The sequence below is a fragment of the Glandiceps talaboti genome, chromosome 6, assembly GCF_964340395.1.
Source record: "Glandiceps talaboti chromosome 6, keGlaTala1.1, whole genome shotgun sequence".
Taxonomy (NCBI): Eukaryota; Metazoa; Hemichordata; class Enteropneusta; family Spengelidae; genus Glandiceps; species Glandiceps talaboti.
The window spans coordinates 4,299,353-4,320,391 of NC_135554.1; the positions used below are offsets into that span (position 1 = coordinate 4,299,353).

General features: G+C 36.7%; 1 protein-coding gene across 1 annotated transcript; it reads left to right on the forward strand.

The window, feature by feature from the left end:
- The first annotated feature begins 173 nt into the window (after window positions 1-173).
- Window positions 174-19,576, forward strand: LOC144436536 (E3 ubiquitin-protein ligase UHRF1-like). Its single transcript, XM_078125347.1, has 16 exons — window positions 174-326; window positions 5,247-5,510; window positions 6,969-7,396; window positions 8,793-8,955; window positions 10,315-10,483; window positions 11,159-11,345; window positions 12,304-12,427; window positions 13,155-13,262; window positions 14,042-14,146; window positions 14,856-14,962; window positions 15,607-15,769; window positions 16,117-16,254; window positions 16,682-16,790; window positions 18,212-18,342; window positions 18,700-18,798; window positions 19,302-19,576. Exons 1-16 carry the CDS (start codon window positions 174-176, stop codon window positions 19,446-19,448), a joined length of 2,595 nt encoding a protein of 864 aa, XP_077981473.1. The 3' UTR covers window positions 19,449-19,576.
- The last annotated feature ends 1,463 nt before the right edge of the window (window positions 19,577-21,039 follow it).

Genomic DNA, 21,039 nt, shown 5'->3' on the forward strand with positions numbered 1-21,039 from the left:
TCGTGAGCTCCCGTTCACACTCTCTTACAAGACGAGAGTTATTTCTCTCGCGAGACTATAATTCCCGCCACAACTCACGTGTATAAATAAAGATATCAGCTGTTGGCACAGTAACTAGACTAGGCAGTGTGCTGCGTGTTGTTGTTACTATTTTGCCAGATACAAAGATAGAGATGTGGATTCAAGTACGTAGCATGGATGGCAAAAAGTCCATTCAGGTGGACGGACTGTCAAAACTTACAAAAATTGAAGACTTGAGAAAAAAGCTCGAAGCTCCGTTTGATGCTCCACCGGAGAGGCAGCGCCTGTTCTATCGTGGCAAGCAGGTAAGCAAGTTCAAGTTGTCATTTCTTAGACAAAGTTTCCTTCATTCCAGAGAAGTTGTACCTTGGACGTAAACACATTTGTGATATATGTAGGTGTGAGGTTTGACTGCAAGGCAACACGTGTGTGTGTGCTACATGATGCTGTAGTAACATGGGTTTTTTACATCGTACATGTGTTGAAATATTGTGCACCACTCGCTACAAACGCTAACATGACGGTACACCACGACTTCAGGGACTCTGCACTGATAAATTAGTTATGTAATACTGTACTTGTCACCCACGTTAAAACTGTGACTAGGTTCACATGTGCAGATGCCTGAACAAAAGAAACCACCGAAACTGAAGTGGTGTTCGCCCTGAAACTGAACACCTCGATGTTCAAGGTGAACCCAAGCTGATATACGACATATCACAATACTGGACATGCAAAGTTACTTTGCACTCCCAGCCTTGGCGTGCCATCTCCTCTGCTTTCGCTTTCTTTGGTAGCCATGGCAAGTCCACGTGAAGTTGTAATGTCCAACTTCCGTGCGAGCCACGTTGGCCAAAATTGGTTTCTCATTGTCACACAAGTGTGTGGTGTTTACAAGTTGAGATAATCCAATGTGAGCACAAAGCAAGATGGCCATTCATAACCATAGGTGGAACATGTATTTATTGACTAGAGGAGTATTAAACTTTGTTCTGTTGTAAAACAAGGAAGGGTATTGTTATACTGGTTAGAATTTGGATTCTTGCAAATCACTCCAATTTCTGTCAGTACTAGTCCCCTCCTTACAACATGTCAGCATGGATGGGTGATATTTCAATGGCTAAAGGGAAATTAAAACTAACTGAATATACATGTTTGGATAAGAAACTGTTATTTTAACTCATTATCTGAAAAGAAAATAGACAGTTATAGATAATAAGACTTTTGTTCATAATATAGAGACTAAGTAGGTGTGCAATGAACATTGATGATTTTACATATTTCTCAAAATAATTGCAAATGAAAACATTGTTGGATATTTGTGTTAATTTTTGTACTTGTCTGATACAGAATTATACTTTGAACTGTTCTGTAAAGGCATGTATGTGTAAACAAGTACAAATGAAAGCTGCACCTTGTAATCCGAATAGGGCGAAAAAATGCCATTTTGTTCTTTTTAATGTTTAAATGTGAGCCTAAACTGAAGTACATGTACATTATGGAAGTAGAATAACGAAGTAGCTATTTATTAGCGTATATACAGTGTAGTTATCAGTCATTGCTGTCTTTCCATCGTTAAACCTTTACCGTGGTAACTTTATTCAGATAACAACACAAACTAGGTCAAACCATTTAATTTGGAGCTGGCTAATTTATAGTTTAGATTGTCATTAACCCTGCACCCTATAACAGGAAGCCTTGCTTCTCTTGGAAGCCATTTTATATCTTGTTGGCGGGATGTATGTTGATTTAATTTGCATACATGCATGTGACCCGGTCCACAACAATACATGTACACTGCAATGTCATAGTCACTACAGCAAAATTTAAAACTACATTCGGTTCATATACCCATGAAGTACACACATGATTATTTGATATCGTAAACTGTTCGGTATATTTGGCTCAAGTCCAACAGAAATGATGAGCGAGTTATGTCGGCGACACGTTTTAGATTTGCATGAATATTCCCGTCTAGGTTGGTGCTTATACAGGACCTATTTTCCTCGGCCTGTCTTTCTCTTGGCATGGCGCCAACATTTAACATTGCAGTTTTAGCAATGTTCTATCCTAACATACAAATTATAATAGGATTGGTGTAATTTGCTTGGCAAATTTTAATATTGGCGCACATGTATGTCGCTGTAACTTTTATTATGCACATAGTCGCATTTACGTGTTTGGGCCTAGCTGTTAAATGTGCAGTGAATCGCCTGTGGAAAATAAAAATGGCGTGTGACTAAATGTTCACCATTGAATTCAAATTACAAACAGTTGACTGTTGACGTTTTCAGTGCACCTGTATATGAAGGTTGCAAAAGGTGAAATGTGTCAGGGTCCTTTCGCACAACTTTGTCCCACGTAGAATATACTGACAAAATGTTGATCATAATACTGCAGTTTAATGCGATTAATGACGTAATGTACAGAAGGAAATAAGAAGTGGAATGGTTAGCAATGGCAGTGGATATGGTTTCTCTCGTATTTGTGTGTTCTGTTTTATTTACATTTTAATTAAAGATCTTGCAGCAAAACTAACCCAGTTGGTATAGAACTAAAGGTCACACAACAGCCTTCAAAAATAGAAGTCAATATGCAAATGAAACGTAAAGAATGCAGGCGTGACATGGTAATGAGGCGTGTGAACTCTAGTAGAATCATCTGGCAAAGCCAGCGACCAACTGGTGTAATTTGCATATGAAATGATCTATGACCCCCCCTTTCCTAATCTACAGGAAATGAAACCACAACTATGCCATAGAGATGAAAGACTACTGTACAGAATACCAATCATTCCATACCGACAAAAGGGGCCTAGATGTGTTTTTGATTTCAACCAGGTTCCCTCTACAAAAAGATGCATAGTAACCTTGGCATAGGCCAGGGTCTTCATAACAGACTCATCTGTCATAATTGTGGACATAGTCAAATCTAGAGCAGATGGTGTACATATAGACTGCATGGTGTACATCAAATGTGTTCATGAACAAGTTTAGTGTGTTTCTAGAACTGTTCCACACATTTTTGCTCCTGGACATTTGGTCATTCTTTTTTTATCTGGCATCCCAGCTGGAAGCAAAGTTAAAATTACTTATAAAATTGTGAAGTATTTTGGATCCCCATGTTTCCAAGTGCCAAGATCTCCTTCCATTTTCATGCTCACACACACAGTCACCGCAGAAAGAATGGAAGAATGACACCATGTGATCTAGTCATTCTTTGTTCTTAATCTTATTAGACCAAAAAAGAATAGTTTGGTTCCGATTTCCTGACCCCATCTAGTTTTTCACACCAACCCAAAACTTTTTTTTCACATATTCAAGAAAGAAATGATAAAATTGCGAAAATTGTGAAGTCTCACATGAAATAGTGGATGCAGAAACTGACACTGACATAAACTAAAAAAGACAGTATAAACTGTTCTACCAATTTGTAATAGCTGTACATCTGATGAGAAGAAAACAACCGAAAAATATAACTACCTTAACTAGACACTCAAGTCTATTCTAAATATTAAGCTTAATCGAAACCACACAATTATTTAGGACTTAACAATAACAATGGTTGTATCAAGAAAAAAATTGTATTATGAAAGAAAAGCACTTTTGGTTTTTAGTTAGGCCTGGGAGAAATCTATTATTTCAATTCAGTTGCAAATGTCAAAGAAAAAGAGAAATTACTGTGATTTGAGGTACAATGTACATGTATACTAGCTTTTGAATGAAAGCAAAGTTGCATCCATTTTATTTCTGTTCATTTGTGGTATAGTAAATGCAATGTTTTTTCAGCTCTGCTATCTTCATGTTTAGTCAATCCTGTAAATCTCTCGTGGCTGATGGGTGGGTCAGACATGTTTTGAGCTATTTTTCTGATGTACATGTGTATGAATAGTGGTGATGGAAAACTAAAGTTGTTAATGTTGTCTTGGCAGTTATTGTGCATGTGTCAACACCAACTGTGTGAAAGGCACTTGATCAGTCAATGTGTGAAATGTTATCCAGTATGTCAGTTTGAAAACTACCTTGTGACATTTCGTTAGTTCTTAACTTGTATAATGAAGTGCTTGACCCGTTCTTAGAAGGTTACCGGAAGTAATTTGCATACCTGAACTCTGTGCATATCACATGGTTGCAATGTAATCAAATCAAAGATGTATTATTTACCTTAGACGATCACACATCATATCTACGAAGAGTTGAACAAAAAGAATTGCATTTCAGAGGGAAAATAAATTGATGTAACTTTGAGTTGTTATAGTTTTACTGTAAATAGGTAACTGTCACAACTGAATTGTGACCTGACAATGCACACTAGTGGTGCTGATTTCCCGCGTAAATTATCCGCTCACCATGGGTGCTTGTATTTGAATTTTTAGTCAAATTAATATGTAACTGCAATGACAGCCTGTTGTACTGTTATGGAAAACTGTACCTGTTGTCAATGTAAGCTATTCTCATCTGAAAATACTACAGTGACATTTTAAACTATTTTTCACTGTGTTTTTTAAATGCTGTAATTTAGATTAAATGGGTACAAAACTAGTGACATTATAGTAATGAATGCCGCCACCACGTCTTTCAATAGAGAACAGCCAAAAATTAATGGATGATCTCCAATATTAATCTATCTAACATAGAACACAGGATGATCTCCAATATTAATCTATCTAAATTAGAACACAGGATGATCTCCAATATTAATCTATCTAAATTAAAACACAGGATGATCTCCAATATTAATCTATCTAAAATAAAACACAATGATCTCCATCTTGGCCCTTATTGATAGTGTTGTGATTTACAACAAAGAGAGTGTTGAGAAAAAATTCGCAAAAAATTTTGATTTTTATAGTCTTGTAACCAAATAGCCTTGTTCACTACATATCCTTCACGAGTGAAGGTGACACATATTGTCGTGTCAGGCGTCAACATCATGTGTACAATCAGTTCACACATTCTTTACTCACAAATTACACTTTCACACATCTGGTGTCTTTTTCTTTTCCTTGTTTGATCAGACTTTTTATTGTCTTTGTACAGACGTTCTCATTTCAATGAACGAAGTACATTGTCACCGTCATTGAGCATAGATAGTGACAGGTCCCATGGATTCATTGGTGAAAATTGAAGTGGGGTCCCATTCAAATGCATTGCGTCTTGGATGTGTTATAAACACGTTAACGCGAACCATGTTTAAATATAATTTTTTTGATTTTTGTCTTACAGCTTGAAGATGGACATACAATATTTGATTATGATGTTGGATTAAATGAAATAGTTCAAATTCTTGTCAGAAGTAGTTTACCAATGACTCCTATATTTAACAATGGATATTCCGACTGCAATGGACATACGGAGTCCCCTTCAGAATCATCCTCAGAATCTTCCATGGATATCACAGACACCCCACCATCAACAAGTGCATGCAGCTATGATGCGGTACCATCCACAAGTAGTGATAGTGAGGAGGTGACAGGCTCACATTACAAGGTAAGAAATAATGGAAGGCTTCGCAGGGATGTGTGGAGATGGGAAAGACTCAAGGGGTGTGGGGATGGGTGTCTGTCAAGGGGTGTGGGGATGGGTGGTCTGTCAAGGGGTGTGGGGATGGGTGGTCTGTCAAGGGGTGTGGGGATGGGTGGTCTGTCAAGGGGTGTGGGGATGGGTGGTCTGTCAAGGGGTGTGGGGATGGGTGGTCTGTCAAGGGGTGTGGAGATCTCAGGGTGTTGGATTGGGAGTGTGTCAAGAGGTGTGGAGATGGAGATCTTTCGGATGGTATGGTAGTAAGTTCTTACGTTTTGGAGCAAAATGCTCATAAACTGACATCCATAGGTAATGTGTTTGTTGTTGTAAAGGATTCTTGTTTGTAAAACACAACATGCAACTTGAGGTGTGGATGGCTGAAGAAGATCACGTGTACATTTGTCATGCAAATATTGTATTACTGTCGACATGTCTTTTTGGAGAGTGGTGCTATAGAACTATTCTGTCAACTTTAAGTTGGAAAGAAATAGCTGTACAATTAAATCCAAGAAATGAATGATTCTGTAAAATTAGCATACATGTAGTTTTGTTTTCTAACCATGGGGAGCTGACGAACAGGCTTTTCCCCAGGGCATTATAGGGTGGTGGATTCCATCTTCTGTTTTTTTAGAACAAAAGAAGCAAATTAGAATAATAATAGTTTATTATTGTCATTTAAATCAACCAGTTACACAGTAAATTTCTTGGGAGAAAGAACACTATACTTTGCCAACTGTCATTTCAATCATTTTTGGTCTTGATAGTAATTTTTTCCTGTGACCATTCTTTGGTCAATGACTTCAATCCTCAGTATCACATCATGCTAGGGGGTCAAAATAGAACAAGCAGGTTGACTTATTCTCTTGCACACATATAGTAGTGCATATGTAGCATGTGGCGCTAAAGTTATTGTGTTGACAAAGAAGTTGAACAGTTGTTATTTTTTTATGACACACCTAGGTGCAGTGTGTGAACTTAAGGGAAAATGACTACTGGTCATAAGGACCGACATGTAGCAAATGCTGCTGGTCCCTAAGGAAAACTACTGGTCCATACTCAATGTAGTTCACGTTCACGACCTGTATCTACATCACACCCCCCCCCCCCCACTTACAGATTAAATGATTTTGAACTTTAATATGATACAACATATGTTTTGATATACTAAAGTAAAAGATAGCACAACTAATTGTTTACTATCCACTTTTATTTCATCAATCTGTTCTTACAATTGAAAATTTCCACTCACAGAGTCAAAAAATAACTTGAAGCAAATTTTGGATTCGCAACCAAGTAATTTTTGACTCTGTGTGTAGAGATTTTCATTTGCAACTATGAACTCTGAGACTGAATATATTGCAGATTTGGGTACAATTTAGATTACAGTTACCATGGTAACACAATCTGTTTGACTTGTATTTACAGGTTGGTGATATTGTTGATGCCATGGATCTAGCAATGTGTGCCTGGTTTGAAGCACATTTAGTGAAAATTTGCCGCCGGAATACAGACAGTGAGGAATGTACCAAAGACTGTCTGAAACGTAATGTGGACAATGTGAATGGACAAAATGATGATACTGGAAATAAACAGGAAACTGTGGGTGAAGATTGTATAGACGGTGTTTGTGAACTTGACAAGGTCAAAAGTAATAGTATTGATGATACAGATAATAGGACTAAAGACAATGAAGATGTGGTAACAGAGGATACTTTGTCAGCTGTTAATGGTGGTGATACAAAGGAGAATACAGACATTACCAATGCAAATGGAAAAACTGAAGAAAATGGAATAAAAGCCACAAAATTTGATGATGATGATGATGGATATTTATATACTGTGAGATGGGAAGGGTAAGAACAGGAGGAAACAACACATAGGTTGTGTACATGGATCCATCTAATAGAGATACATGTAGACTACAGATTTGTACAATGTGATTTTCAGAAAAAATTCACGTGTCAGTGTTTCTGCTCAGGTTTAGGAACCCCCTGTAACATAGGATAGGGGAGTTGCTAAAACTTGCCTGGCTTGCCATACTCATAAAATAAAAAGATTTCATCCCTGGAGTAAGATTTCATCCCTGTAACAGGTTCTATGCAGATCTTGTACCATTTTGCAGTACATATCTCTTTGGAGAGACAGCAAACTGTGTTTACAGGCCTGTCAAAAGAGGTGTGGTCACTGGTTATATTGTGTTTGTGACAGGCCTGTTAACAGAGGTTTGGCCATAGTGTTTGTGACAGGCCTGTCTACAGAGGTGTGGCCATGTTGTGTTTGTGACAGGCCTGTCAACAGAGGTGTGTGTTTCTGACAGGGTTTGTATCTTATCACAGTATGACATGCTTGTATACACTTACAAAATTACTGTAACCAATTAGCGTTTGAAATCAGAGATCTGAAATATCTTCAGAAATTACACTTCTGTATACATACCTGTACCAACAGGCCTGTTTGTCTTTACAGTCCTGAAATCTGACCAAATTTATAAAGTGTAACAACTTGAACACACAACTGAATACATATCTGTCTCTACAGCTAGGTCAATCTTGTGATCAATGTTTAGTCAGCATTGCGCCCATGTATACATGCCTATACCAACAGACCTGTTAGATGTCTGAATACAGCTATAAAATTTTACCAAACTTAAAGACCTTGTGTAACAGAAGAACTTGTTTCACATACCCTGTTGCAGGATATGTACAGGACCTGTTTTGAACATGTGTAATCTACCTATGGATTTTTAGCAGTGTAAAGTAGCAGTGTAAAGTAGCAGTGTAAAGTGTACATTGTGTCATAATTTTGGTTACGAACACACCCTGTAAAGTACCTGGAGAACACAGGTAGATTAGTGGCGCGGTGCTTTACTTCACTAGACAATGAAAATCTTGTAATACTGTACAAATGTAAGGATGGTATATTTAAAAAAAAAATTGATTCAAGTTTTGTGTCATTGGAGAGTGTGCACATCATGTACCATGGTCCTTACAGGAATGAATGACTGCAGTTTCTGCTGATGGAATGCAAGTTCATTTAAATCAGGCTTGAAATTTGGGTAAGAAAAAACCATTGTCTGTAAGAGCTATAGAAGAAGTTGGTCCTGTACAAAAGCATCCCCAGGGCTGTACTGATAAGAATTGGCCTAATGTATAAACTTGGTATTGAATGTTTGGAGTTTAACTCCTTCTTTTCAAATTTGTAGCAGTCTTTACTATCTCTAGTAATGGTTGTAACTTGAATATTAAATAGGTATGAAGAGACATGTGATCTTTGTAGTAAGTATATCCGACCTAGAGCTAGAACTGTTCTTAGCTGGGATGATATTGAGATTGGTATGAAGGTAATGGCAAACTATAACTCAGACCAGCCTGCCCAAAGAGGATACTGGTATGATGTAGAAATAACAGACAAGGTAGGCGATGTCATTTAAGCTTCTAACTAATGTCAGAAATAGTCAGGTGTAACACTATGTCCTCCTTCTCCAAATATAGACATAGACTGTACCATTGTATGAAAGGGATAAAGGGATTACTGGCTATAGATTGAGGGACACAATGGCATTCACAGTCTGACCAATGGTAGAGTCCAGTTCTAAGCTTGGGGTAGAGTAATACACTTGATCCTCAATATTTAAACTTATTTTCAGGTTGACTTAATTTTCTTCTTTGTCTCCGCAAATGTACTTGAAAGTAACTTATCATCAGTTATTCATGTCAAATTTATTTCAAGTAACCTGATAACGTGATGTTTATTTGCATGTACAGTGTACATTTTGGTTTCTTTAAATTTGTCAAAGAAAGGGTTTTTTGCAGATGTTCTTTCTGCTGTTTATTTAATGTTTTATGTTTCAAGTTCTCATATCACATCCATAAATGTGTGATGCAGTTTCTTCAAATTATCTTTAGGAGCGAATTGAAATTTTTTTAGTTTTGAATCAGAAAGTCAGTTATTGTTTTTTTAATGTTTCACATTATCTGGCATTTACTGTATGTACACAAATAGTGCAGTGAAGTTTCTTCACATCCCATAAATGCACTTGCTATTTTGTATTTTAAGGTATGCTATAGTTTTAAATATGGTTTCTCGCTGATAGCTTGATTTCATCTCAGTTGTCCCCAGAACCAAATGTTTGAATCATTCTCAGCTAGCTGTCCTGAGAACCAGATGTTTAAATTCTTCTAACAAGTATCTGTCCCCGAAACGACATGTTTCTAAAACTTCCACAAGACCAGCATTGGATAGCTGTTGTTGGTTGTCCTTGACCAATGTATAACAATGACCTTGGTCAACCTGACTAGGTGTTTGTTAACAAGTATTTTGATTCCACTAATTTAGAATTTTATCTAATTGTAGTTAATTATTCAATAACTATTTATTCTAAAAGTTGGTTTATTTGTCAACTCAACTCTACATTGGTATATTTGTTTTGGCACTTCTCTGTATTTTTTTTTCAACAAAACTTCATGACAGCATGATTAGATTAGGGTCAGGTATTAGTTATGACTGTCCTGATAATATGATTGGATTAAGGTCTCATTGAATTCAATATTTATACAAATACACTTCAGGGTAAAATAATACCAAGATCTATACATCATTTCATATCACATTAAATATTACATTAAATTTCATTTTCTTTTATATACATATATGGGTTTGTTGTTGTCAAGTGTGTATTTCATAATACTGTTGAAAACAGTACATTCTGTCAACTCCAAAGTTTTAGTCAGGTTAAGAGAAATGACACACCACTACATTTTGTCTACTACAGAGAGGCTCAAGAACTTATAAAGAACTGTATGGAACGGTAAACATGGGTTCAGCTGGAGACGTCCTACATGCATGTAAACTGATGTTTATAGATGAAATATACCAAATAGAGAAACCAGGTGAAGTGAGCCGAGACTTGGCAGTTAATGGAGATACCCCACTTGTCAAACGTAAGTCAGTGTTGATGTCTGTACTGTATTTTGAGCATGTCAAATTCACCATATCTGCTCCAACTGGTAGACATTGTACACTTTTGACAGTGTTTTGTTTTAAGTCTATCCCTGAAGAAGGTCTTTTGGGTGAGACTGAAACGTTGCTGTAATTTCTAACAATTTTTCAGAAACTGGAGCTTGTTCTCCTCCATACCCAGTACAATATTTCCCTCAAGTCCTGTTCCTGTATACATCAAAAACTGGTGCTAGCCTGTAGTTGGACTGATACTTGCTGTTCTTACAAACCAGGGATTTTGATATAACACAACAAAACAACAATAGAGAAATGACAGCCAAAGTGATAAAGTGTTTATATTGCAGTCTGGCCAAGAATTATCAAGGAGCCCCACAGCTTCAACTTTTTAGCTCCCAAAGCACTTTCTGTTAACTTTGGTTACCATTTGAAAGTATACACATCTCTACTATACTGACAAATATGATACCATACGAAATGTTTATATAGTTCAAAATTTCCAACTCACAGTTCTGTAGAACAAATATAACTGAACAAGTGATAATGTTGATATTTGTAATTCATAATGTAACATTACCAGAATGTGATTTTAAGGAAGGACTGTTTCCTAAACACCGAAATAACTAAATTTGTGGCTTGTTGGTTATTGTTGTCTTCAGGTACAACTCAACCAGACTGTGACCACTGTAATGACAACCCTAAGAGGAAATGTAAGCACTGTAACTGTCACATCTGTGGAGAAAAGCATGATCAAAACAAACAACTCCTGTGTGATGAGTGTGACATGGCCTATCATTTGTCATGTCTTGATCCACCGTTGGAAAGTATACCAGATGTTGATGAATGGTTAGTTATAGACATATAAAGTATACCAGATGTTGATGAATGGTTAGTTATAGACATATAATGTATACCAGATGTTGATGAATGGTTAGTTATAGATATATAAAGTGTACCAGATGTTGATGAATGGTTAGTTATAGATATATAAAGTGTACCAGATGTTGATGAATGGTTAGTTATAGACAGACAGGTATAGACTATAGGACAGGACTCCCTATGTTCACTACAGAGGTACTATAGGACAGGACTCCCTATGTTCACTACAGAGGTACTATAGGACAGGACTCCCTATGTTCACTACAGAGGTACTATAGGACAGGACTCCCTATGTTCACTACAGAGGTACTATAGGACAGGACTCCCTATGTTCACTACAGAGGTACTATAGGACAGGACTCCCTATGTTCACTACAGAGGTACTATAGGACAGGACTCCCTGTGGTATAAACGAAATATGACAGGACTCCCTATGTTCACTACAAAGGTTCTGTAGGACAGGACTCCCTGTGGTATAAAGGCAATATGACAGGACTCCCTATGTTGCAAGGGAATATAAGACTCCCTATATTGTAAAGCAATATGATAAGACTCCCTAAAAACTTCATTGTTTCAACCAGTAGATTTCCATCAGTGGACAGATTCATAGATAATACTGCCTATTTTTCACATTTGACCAGTTACTTTTACAATAGTTCCATCCCTGATATTAGGGGATTTGACAAAAGTTGGTATAAATAGATGTAACATAAATCATGGAACCTGACTAGACTACTAGGTAACACAAGTTTTTGTTTGTTTTTAGTAATTGCACACCTTTCATTTGTGTATATAGGTACTGTCTTTAGTAATTGCACACCTTTCATTTGTGTATATAGGTACTGTCTTTAGTAATTGCACACCTTTCATTTCTGTATATAGGTACTGTCTTTAGTAATTGCACACCTTTCATTTGTGTATATAGGTACTGTCCAGAGTGTAAGAATGATGATACTGCTGTCGTCAAGGCAGGAGAAAAGTTAAAAGAGAGCAAGAAGAAATCTAAGATGGCATCTGCATCATCTTCATCAAGTCGAGATTGGGGCAAGGTACGTCAATCAATGTTTTTGTGAAAATCATTTGATTGGTAGATGAGTGTATTAATGGATTGGCAGGTGGGTGGTTGATGGATGAGTGGGTGATGGATAGATGGATGGAGGGAGGGATATGGATTGATGGATGGATTGGAAGGTGAGTTGATGGATGGATGGGTAGGGTTCATAGTTGGGTTTATGGATGGGTTGATAACTAGATGCAAGTATGATGATCAGCACTGGGCAATGATATGTAATGATTTCAATGCCTTTCATGAGCCTCAGAAACTTGTGTCTCTGACTTGCACATCTCCAGATCACATAATTACCAGAAGTGTCTTTTCGTCTGAGAAATAAACTCAAAATTAAAAGACAGAAGATCTGTCTGGAGAACACCACACCCCCTTGTGATACATCCCATGTGATAGATGTCAATATAATATACATGATATGTGTGCAATGGTGTGCTAGATGTCTTTGTTAGATATTCCATAGTGTAGGGACTTATTTACCACACCACTTCTAGTGTGATGCAGTTAAAATGTGTGACTAGAAACTTGTATCTGTGAAATATGTGCATAATATTTGTTTTTTCTAACTATTTATTGTTTAAATAATGTATTTGCTGATGGTCAAAGGGAGAAGTACAAAAGTGGGAGCGTTTTCAAATTATCCAGTTTTAGTAGTATGGTCCCAAATTTTGTTTTATTTTGATGTTTAAACTTTGACTCAATCTATACAGGGTATGGCATGTGTTGGACGAACAAAAGTGTGTACCATTGTACCATCCAATCACTTTGGAGAGATCCCTGGAGTTCACGTCGGACAGCTGTGGAAATTTAGAGTCCAGGTAAGTTGTTGATTTAATCAACAATACCCAGTGTTAGCCCTATCAAGTTGATGTACATGTATGTACATTTAGTAGTGTTAACCCCTATAATCTGAGCAGTTTGATAAACTGGACACCTTGTTTATGTAAACTGTGATATTTGAATTACATGTAGTATGGTGAAGTTCAATAGATACACAGGTAAGTAGTTACACAGTTGGATAGATTTATACCCTGGGAGACAATTGATAGTTAGATGCAAGTATGATGATTAGCACTGGGCAATGATATGTAATGATTTCAATGCCTTTCATGAGCCTCAGAAACTCATGCCTCTGACTTGCACTCACAAAAGTGTACCCCCCCCCCCCCCCCCCCCCAAAAAAAAATGTCTGTAATTGCACTGATCCTGTAGATTTGAACTGTTTGCTCCCAGAAATAGAAGTAATCATATATCCCCCAATAAACTCTTAACATTACTATTTTGGTAGGATTTTAATCAAAATGTATAAATTGACAATTATTTCATTACAAACTGCACTTTTTATGGACATTGAGTAGTATTTTTGAGATCTCCTAAAACAGACGAGGGGAATCTAGTATAGCTTGCATACATTATCACACCTTTTTCCATAGTTGTGATGGCAACCCTGGTGAAATGAATACCATGGCAACCCAGATGTTACTTAACTTCCTTGCAAACCAAATACTGAAGTCTCTTAGTCAGTGTGGTATTTTGTCTTTAGTAATGTCAATGGAATTCTAACAATATAGTTATTGTGTCATATTTTACCTTCTAGGTTAGTGAAGCTGGTGTACACCGCCCTCATGTGGCAGGTATCCATGGACGTGAAAATGAAGGTGCATACTCCATTGTATTGTCAGGTGGATATGAAGATGATGTGGTAAGTGTCACAAATCTAGAACTATGAAGATGATGTGGTAAGTGACACATCTAGAACTATGCAAGTATGATGATCAGCACTGGGCAATGATATGTAATGATTTCAATGCCTTTCATGAGCCTCAGAAACTCATGTCTCTGACTTGCACATCTCCAGATAAACTTCAAATGTGTTTCAGCAGCAGTGTACTGTATATTGTCCAATGATGTGCTTCCACCTGAGAAGTCAACACCAAATCAAATAACTGGAAGAATGGTTTGATGAGCAGCGCCCTCTTGTGGTATAACCTAATGTGATAGACTTCATTGTTTGTTACCACAAATGGATCTAATACTGTTCCAATTTTGTATTTCCATTGAAAAGATATCGATAGTTGTCAGACTAGTGGCATGAAAATTAATATTGAAATTATTAGGAATGAATTCAGCAATATAAATTACTGAATTAAGAGTAATTTATTGCTGTGTAGTTGAGTGTATGCAGTGGTTGACAATCATGAAAATTTGTGCAATCAAATGATCTCACCTTGTAACAATGCTAGTTTGTGTGTGTTTGCCAAAGGCAAGTTATGTAACCTTAGTAACCAAGAAACATAGTAAAATTAGCACATTTCAATTAACAATTCTCCTTACTTTGGCCTAGATCCTTCGTTTAATATCAGCTGTTTTTGGTAGTATGTACAGTTGTATTCATTTTGTATAATTTATAGGACCAAGGTGATAGCTTTACCTACACTGGTAGTGGTGGACGAGATCTCTCTGGAAATAAACGCACAGCTGAACAATCATGTGATCAGAAACTGACCAAGATGAACTTGTAAGTTGTGATATCTTAGGTTACAGGTCACAAAGAGGTCAAAGGTCAAACACATCATCCTCTCCTGTCATATGTCAGATTCAGCTAAGCGATCAAGTATCAAAAATACTTCAATCAAATGTTCAAGGATGGGCATGTACAGTATACATCTACTATCAAGAAATAATATAAACCATATACATGTACTACACAGGTTGTAGCTACCAGCATAGTACACAGTTTACTTTTACCAGTAGGCCTCTCAAGTCAAAATGTACTGAATTTGTTTCCAAGTTTGCTTACTTACTTCCATACTTGCCAATTTCTCTTTTCAAAAAGAGTTTAGCCATCGTAACTTGTGCAGAGTTTCTCTTTTCAAAAAGAGTTTAGTCATCGTAACTTGTGCAGAGTTTCTTTGTAGAGCTCAAAAGTGTAGTATGCTTTGCAATCAAACCATTTAGTTTTGGCCTGGAGTTTGTTACCAGTTCAGAGTAAGAAATTAAAAATATTACTAAACATCATACCAGTCTTGTTTCAAATTGAAATATTTGCTCTTGAATTGTGGGCATGATTGTTTTTTAATTTACTAATTGTTTTTTAAGATGTGAAAGACAGGTTTGTTATAAATGTACAAATGACCAATTAGTAAATGTTATCGTTTTCAGAGCACTGGCTTTGAATGTCAATGCATCATTGGATAAAGTGAAAGGTAATGAAGCCAAGGACTGGAAAAATGGTAAACCAGTCAGAGTTGTCAGAAATTTTAAAGGAAGGAAGCATTCCAAGTATTCTCCAGAAGAAGGCAATCGTTATGACGGCATGTACAAAGTAAGTAAAACCAAATATTCAATCATTTCTAGAAATACTACACTACATCTGAGTGATCTTTACAATTCTAACAATCCATTCATAAAATGACAATAACAATTTATGTGGCTGAAATGATAAACATTTACAAAGTAAACAAGATAACAATAATAATTATCTGAAATTACATGATTTAAACAATAAAAATGACAAAGTTTACACTTGGCTGAAATGACAATAAAAATTGTATAAAGTAACACCTGTTAACATTGCTATTGTGTTTGTTCTTGCAATTCTTATATGCAAGTCTAGGAGTCAAGAAACAAATCAAACTAAACTGATCAGTGGTTATTTTCTGTGTTTACTAGATTGTAAAGTACTGGCCTGAGAAAGGCAAGAGTGGATTCCTAGTGTGGAGGTATATGCTGAGACGAGATGATCCCAACCCAGCACCATGGACCAATGCTGGCAAGAAAAAAATCAAAGAATTGGGTCTCAAGTTAGAGGTAAGTAAGTCACCAAATATTTAAAGAGAAATCTTTCTAGCAGACTATCAGACTATGATTGGCTGGATCCTATGCATTGCTGAGGATTTTGGTTTTGTACTTATAGACTGTTGCTACTGGGGGGGGGGGGGGGTGTCAATGATGGGTCCATGTGAAAACAGTGTACTTCTTTCAAGTCAGCATACCATTGGCACAGACTGAAACTACTGATAGTTCTATTTTGGGGCGGCAGATATTAATCATACAAAGTGTGTGTGTGTGTGTGTGTGTGTGTGTGTGTGTGTGTGTGTGTGTGTGTGTGTGTGTGTGTGTGTGTGTGTGTGTGTGTGTGTGTGTGTGTGTGTGTGTGTGTGTGTGTGTGTGTGTGTGTGTGTGTGTGTGTGTGTGTGAACTCTGACCTTTTAACTCTAACCTTTCACCTTTTCAGTTTCCTGATGGCTATCTTGAAGCTCAGAGAAAGAAGGAAGAGCAGGAAAACAAGGACTCACCAGCTGTGGATAAAGGAAAGGGAAAAGGAAAGAAAAGGAAACTTGAAGGTACTGTACTGAAGTCAACAATAATAACAATGTCTTGATTTCATGCACTGAAGGAAAATACAGTTCCAAATATTTATCTTCATTCACTCACTAGGAAAATCTGAATTAAGCAAGAAGCTTTGTAATGTCAATTTATAGACAACAAATAATAAAAACCTCCTGTATCATGACTTCTGTTAGGAAGCTGTCGTGTGTCTGTGATTTATGGGGGATCAATTTTATGGTACCAATGTCAGTGTAACAAGTCATGCTATCAATTTTATAGTACCAATGTCAGTGTAACAAGTCACGCTATCAATTTTATAGTACCAATGTCAGTGTAACAAGTCACGCTATCAATTTTATAGTACCAATGTCAGTGTAACAAGTCACGCTATCAATCTTATAGTACCAATGTCAGTGTAACAAGTCACGCTATCAATCTTATAGTACCAATGTCAGTGTAACAAGTCACGCTATCAATTTTATAGTACCAATGTCAGTGTAACAAGTCACGCTATCAATTTTATAGTACCAATGTCAGTGTAACAAGTCACGCTATCAATTTTATATTACCAATGTCAGTGTACCAAGTCGCGCTTTCAATTTTATATTACCAATGTCAGTGTAACAAGTCGCGCTATCAATTTTATAGTACCAATGTCAGTGTAACAAGTCACGCTATCAATTTTATAGTACCAATGTCAGTGTAACAAGTCACGCTATCAATTTTATAGTACCAATGTCAGTGTAACAAGTCACGCTATCAATGTTATAGTACCAATGTCAGTGCAACAAGTCACACTTTCAATTTTATAGTACCAATGTCAGTGAAACAAGTCAAGCTATCAATTTTATAGTACCAATGTCAGTGTAACAAGTCACGCTATCAATGTTATAGTACCAATGTCAGTGTAACAAGTCACGCTATCAATGTTATAGTACCAATGTCAGTGCAACAAGTCACACTTTCAATTTTATAGTACCAATGTCAGTGAAACAAGTCAAGCTATCAATTTTATAGTACCAATGTCAGTGTAACAAGTGACACTATAAAGCAGTGTGACCTCCAATGAAAGGCAACACATGTAATACTGTGGGTCAAGTTGATGAAACCTTGGTTTTCTTGTGAGTAAAGGTAACTCCAAATTTTGGTACATCACAATAAGTTGACATAGAGGGCATAGTACTACTTGGAATTTGTTTTATCTAGTGGGTAAGAATCCAACTCAAAATATCGGTTTTACTCTCAGTCTGTGCAGACACTTTCAGCTGTCTGGTGTGGGTTTCTATAGCAACCTGGAGGGAAACTGATATTTTGAATTGGATTGTTCCCAAAAGAACCCAAGGAATAAGTAATTTGGCATATATTGTTGTGAAAATTATTTGTTTTTTTTCCAATTATTTAAGTTCAATTACATTTTAATATGGAATTTATTTAGGATCCCCACGGTGTAGTCCTGCTAAGAAGTGTAATAATCAAATACCAACTGATGTTAAGAACTTAGTGAAGAATGACGACAATAACAAGAAACTATGGGATGAAGTTTTATCTCAGGTCAAACAAGGAAAGGTAAGAAGGAATACATCAGAGTTTTAAAATGGGTATCTACATTATGTCAGTTGACTGTCTCCCATTTGTACAGCGGGTTGACACCCCCCCACCCCCATTTGTACAGCTGGGTTGACTGTCCCCCATCTTATCTACAGTGTATAACTCGGCAATTCTTCCCATATGATCATTAAGAGTTAACAAGTTGTCTGTAATTGTAAAGCCGATTCCACATTTTTGCTAGGAACTGTCTTGTATGTTATATTTACTCATCTGTTGTTACCTTGGCCATGTCAAAGTGTCACACAACCTATTGATTCTTTATGCTATAAACAATATGAAGATAGATATCTTATTATTTCTCAATTATTTTTTTAGAAATTTGTGGACACTGTCGAAGAAAGTTTTCTATGTATCTGCTGTCAGGAGGTTGTGTATCAACCCATCACTACACCCTGTCACCATAACGTGTGTAAAGTAAGTAATACACACACACACACTGAGATGCAAACATGTTGTATATCAACCCATGATCACTCCCATCATCATGATGTATGTAAAGTTAAGTAACAAGAGATGCGCACACACTCATACACAGACCATGTGTGTACAATAACACCCACACTTCCAGAGACGTGCTATAGCTGTTTTTGACTGTTGTGAGTTTATGAACACACTGTGGTGTAAGTAAAATATTGAACATGTTAATAACTGACAATTACTAGAACATTCCTCATTACACAATCTTATTTTCACACACCTTAGTTCCAAATAATATGTATATGCAACATTTTTTTGCTTTGTATGGAAACATGTTACTCATCACAACAATCGTGTTGAAATCAGGAATTTGCCAGTTGCTGTTTTCACAAGGGTTGTCGTACATTGTGATTGTATTCAGATTGGGATTGGGATTCATATTCATTTGTCTACCTGTCATACTGTAGAGTAATTGCCTGTTTGCTTTGATCTGATTTCAGAGTTGCCTTCAGCGGTCATTCCGTGCTACTGTTTACAGCTGTCCAGCCTGTCGTAATGAGCTTGGTAAAGGATTCAGCATGCAAACCAACAAGACACTCCAGCAAGCTTTGAAATTGATCTTTCCTGGATATGAGAATGGACGGTGATGTGGTGTGACTGATCCACCAAACTGAAACTTGTAGAATTGTTCTGTTGAGAGAAAACTCCTGTTTTGAAGTTGTTTTCATAACAACTCACTTTAAAAAAAAAAGGTTTTTGAATTGAAAATATCTGTTCAGAATGTTGTCTACATATGACCTTTTCCCCAGAATATAATAGTTGTCATCAGGAAATTAACATAACAATGTCATGTGCCTGGTTCCCCTAAGTTTTTAAAATATTGGAGGATGGAACTCACTACTCTGTTACAGCTTGTGGAGAAGTTTGTTTGAACTCACTATTCTATTGTAACCTAGGGTGCCTTTTTGGCCAAACTTGCTACCATGTTATAACCTGAGCAGCCCGTGTGGTTGAACCCGCTACACTGCATCAGCGGTCCAGCTGGGGCCTCTTTGGCTGAACTTGCTATTCTGTTGTAGCTGAGGGAGTACTCTGACCAACTATTTTTCATAAAATTTAGACCTATGATGATAACCAGGTTCATATTATAGTGAGAAATCTGTGAAAATCATGGAAAAAGAAAACACAAAATTTACAGTGATCAGCCATAGAATGTCAAACTCCCACTTCTACTTTATTAACAATATTTGCATAGCGACAAGTCAATTTGCATAGCGACAAGACAATTTGCTTAGCAACCAGCCCATTTACATAGTGACAAGTCAATTTGCATAGCGACAAGTCAAATTGCATAGCGACAAGTCAGGTTGCAGTCTGTTGGTAACATCAGTAGACCGTGAATATTGAATTGACATTGTAAGTGTATTAACCCTGTAAAGATTATTTACTACAGTTAGTTTCCTATGTGATATCTCCAAAATACATTGCTCATTTCTTAGCTCACCAAAATACATCATGAAAACAAAGAACTGTTATGCATAGAATGAATTGGTATTTAGCCATCTTTTCAGAGCTGTGTATGGAGTTTACTTTATTTGTTACATTAATTACTAATAGTCTTCTATAATCAAAGTATTGGATTTCATATTCATACTAGAGCTCATATACAAACGTCAGATTTTACCATGATTATATTTTACTGAGAGAGTTATTATCACATGTAGCTATGTCACTGCCACAGTTTGCTACTATCACTGCCTATCTCCATAGAGACTCAGTATTTACATAATAGTGGGCATATTAATGGGTCTTTTTTACCTCATTTTAGAATTGTTATGTAACATATTGCTTTAACTAGCATTACAGTTTTTTTCAACTATCTTTATAAATTTAATTCATTTCTCCTCAGATTGGTAAAAAGTCTTAAATTCATCTTTCACGATGTGTGTAGCCATGTGTTATCACTTTATGTACTTAGTGTGTGAATCGGTGAAATAATACATATACTTAACATTAGGAAGTAGCTGGACTACGTCCATTGTACCACTCTGTGTATGTGGCCACTCCCGAATCCCCAGTTGATTCTTTGTATCTTGGGAATGATGCATTAACTTAAAACATTCCACTCATTGTACAGGATCGTGTTGTGTACATGACTGACTTGGACCAAATCAATTGTACCAATTTAAGGCTAAAAAACCCACCTGGCATGATTTCATATCAGCCAATCATAACATT

What these genes read in the sequence shown, in the direction of transcription:
- LOC144436536 (XM_078125347.1), top strand. Translation starts at nt 174, where the DNA reads ATGTGGATTCAAGTACGTAGCATGGATGGCAAAAAGTCCATTCAGGTG. An exon ending in TGTTCTATCGTGGCAAGCAG is followed by an intron (nt 327 to 5,246) that starts GTAAGCAAGTTC and finishes TTTGTCTTACAG; the next exon opens with CTTGAAGATGGACATACAAT. An exon ending in CAAGTCGAGATTGGGGCAAG is followed by an intron (nt 12,428 to 13,154) that starts GTACGTCAATCA and finishes CAATCTATACAG; the next exon opens with GGTATGGCATGTGTTGGACG.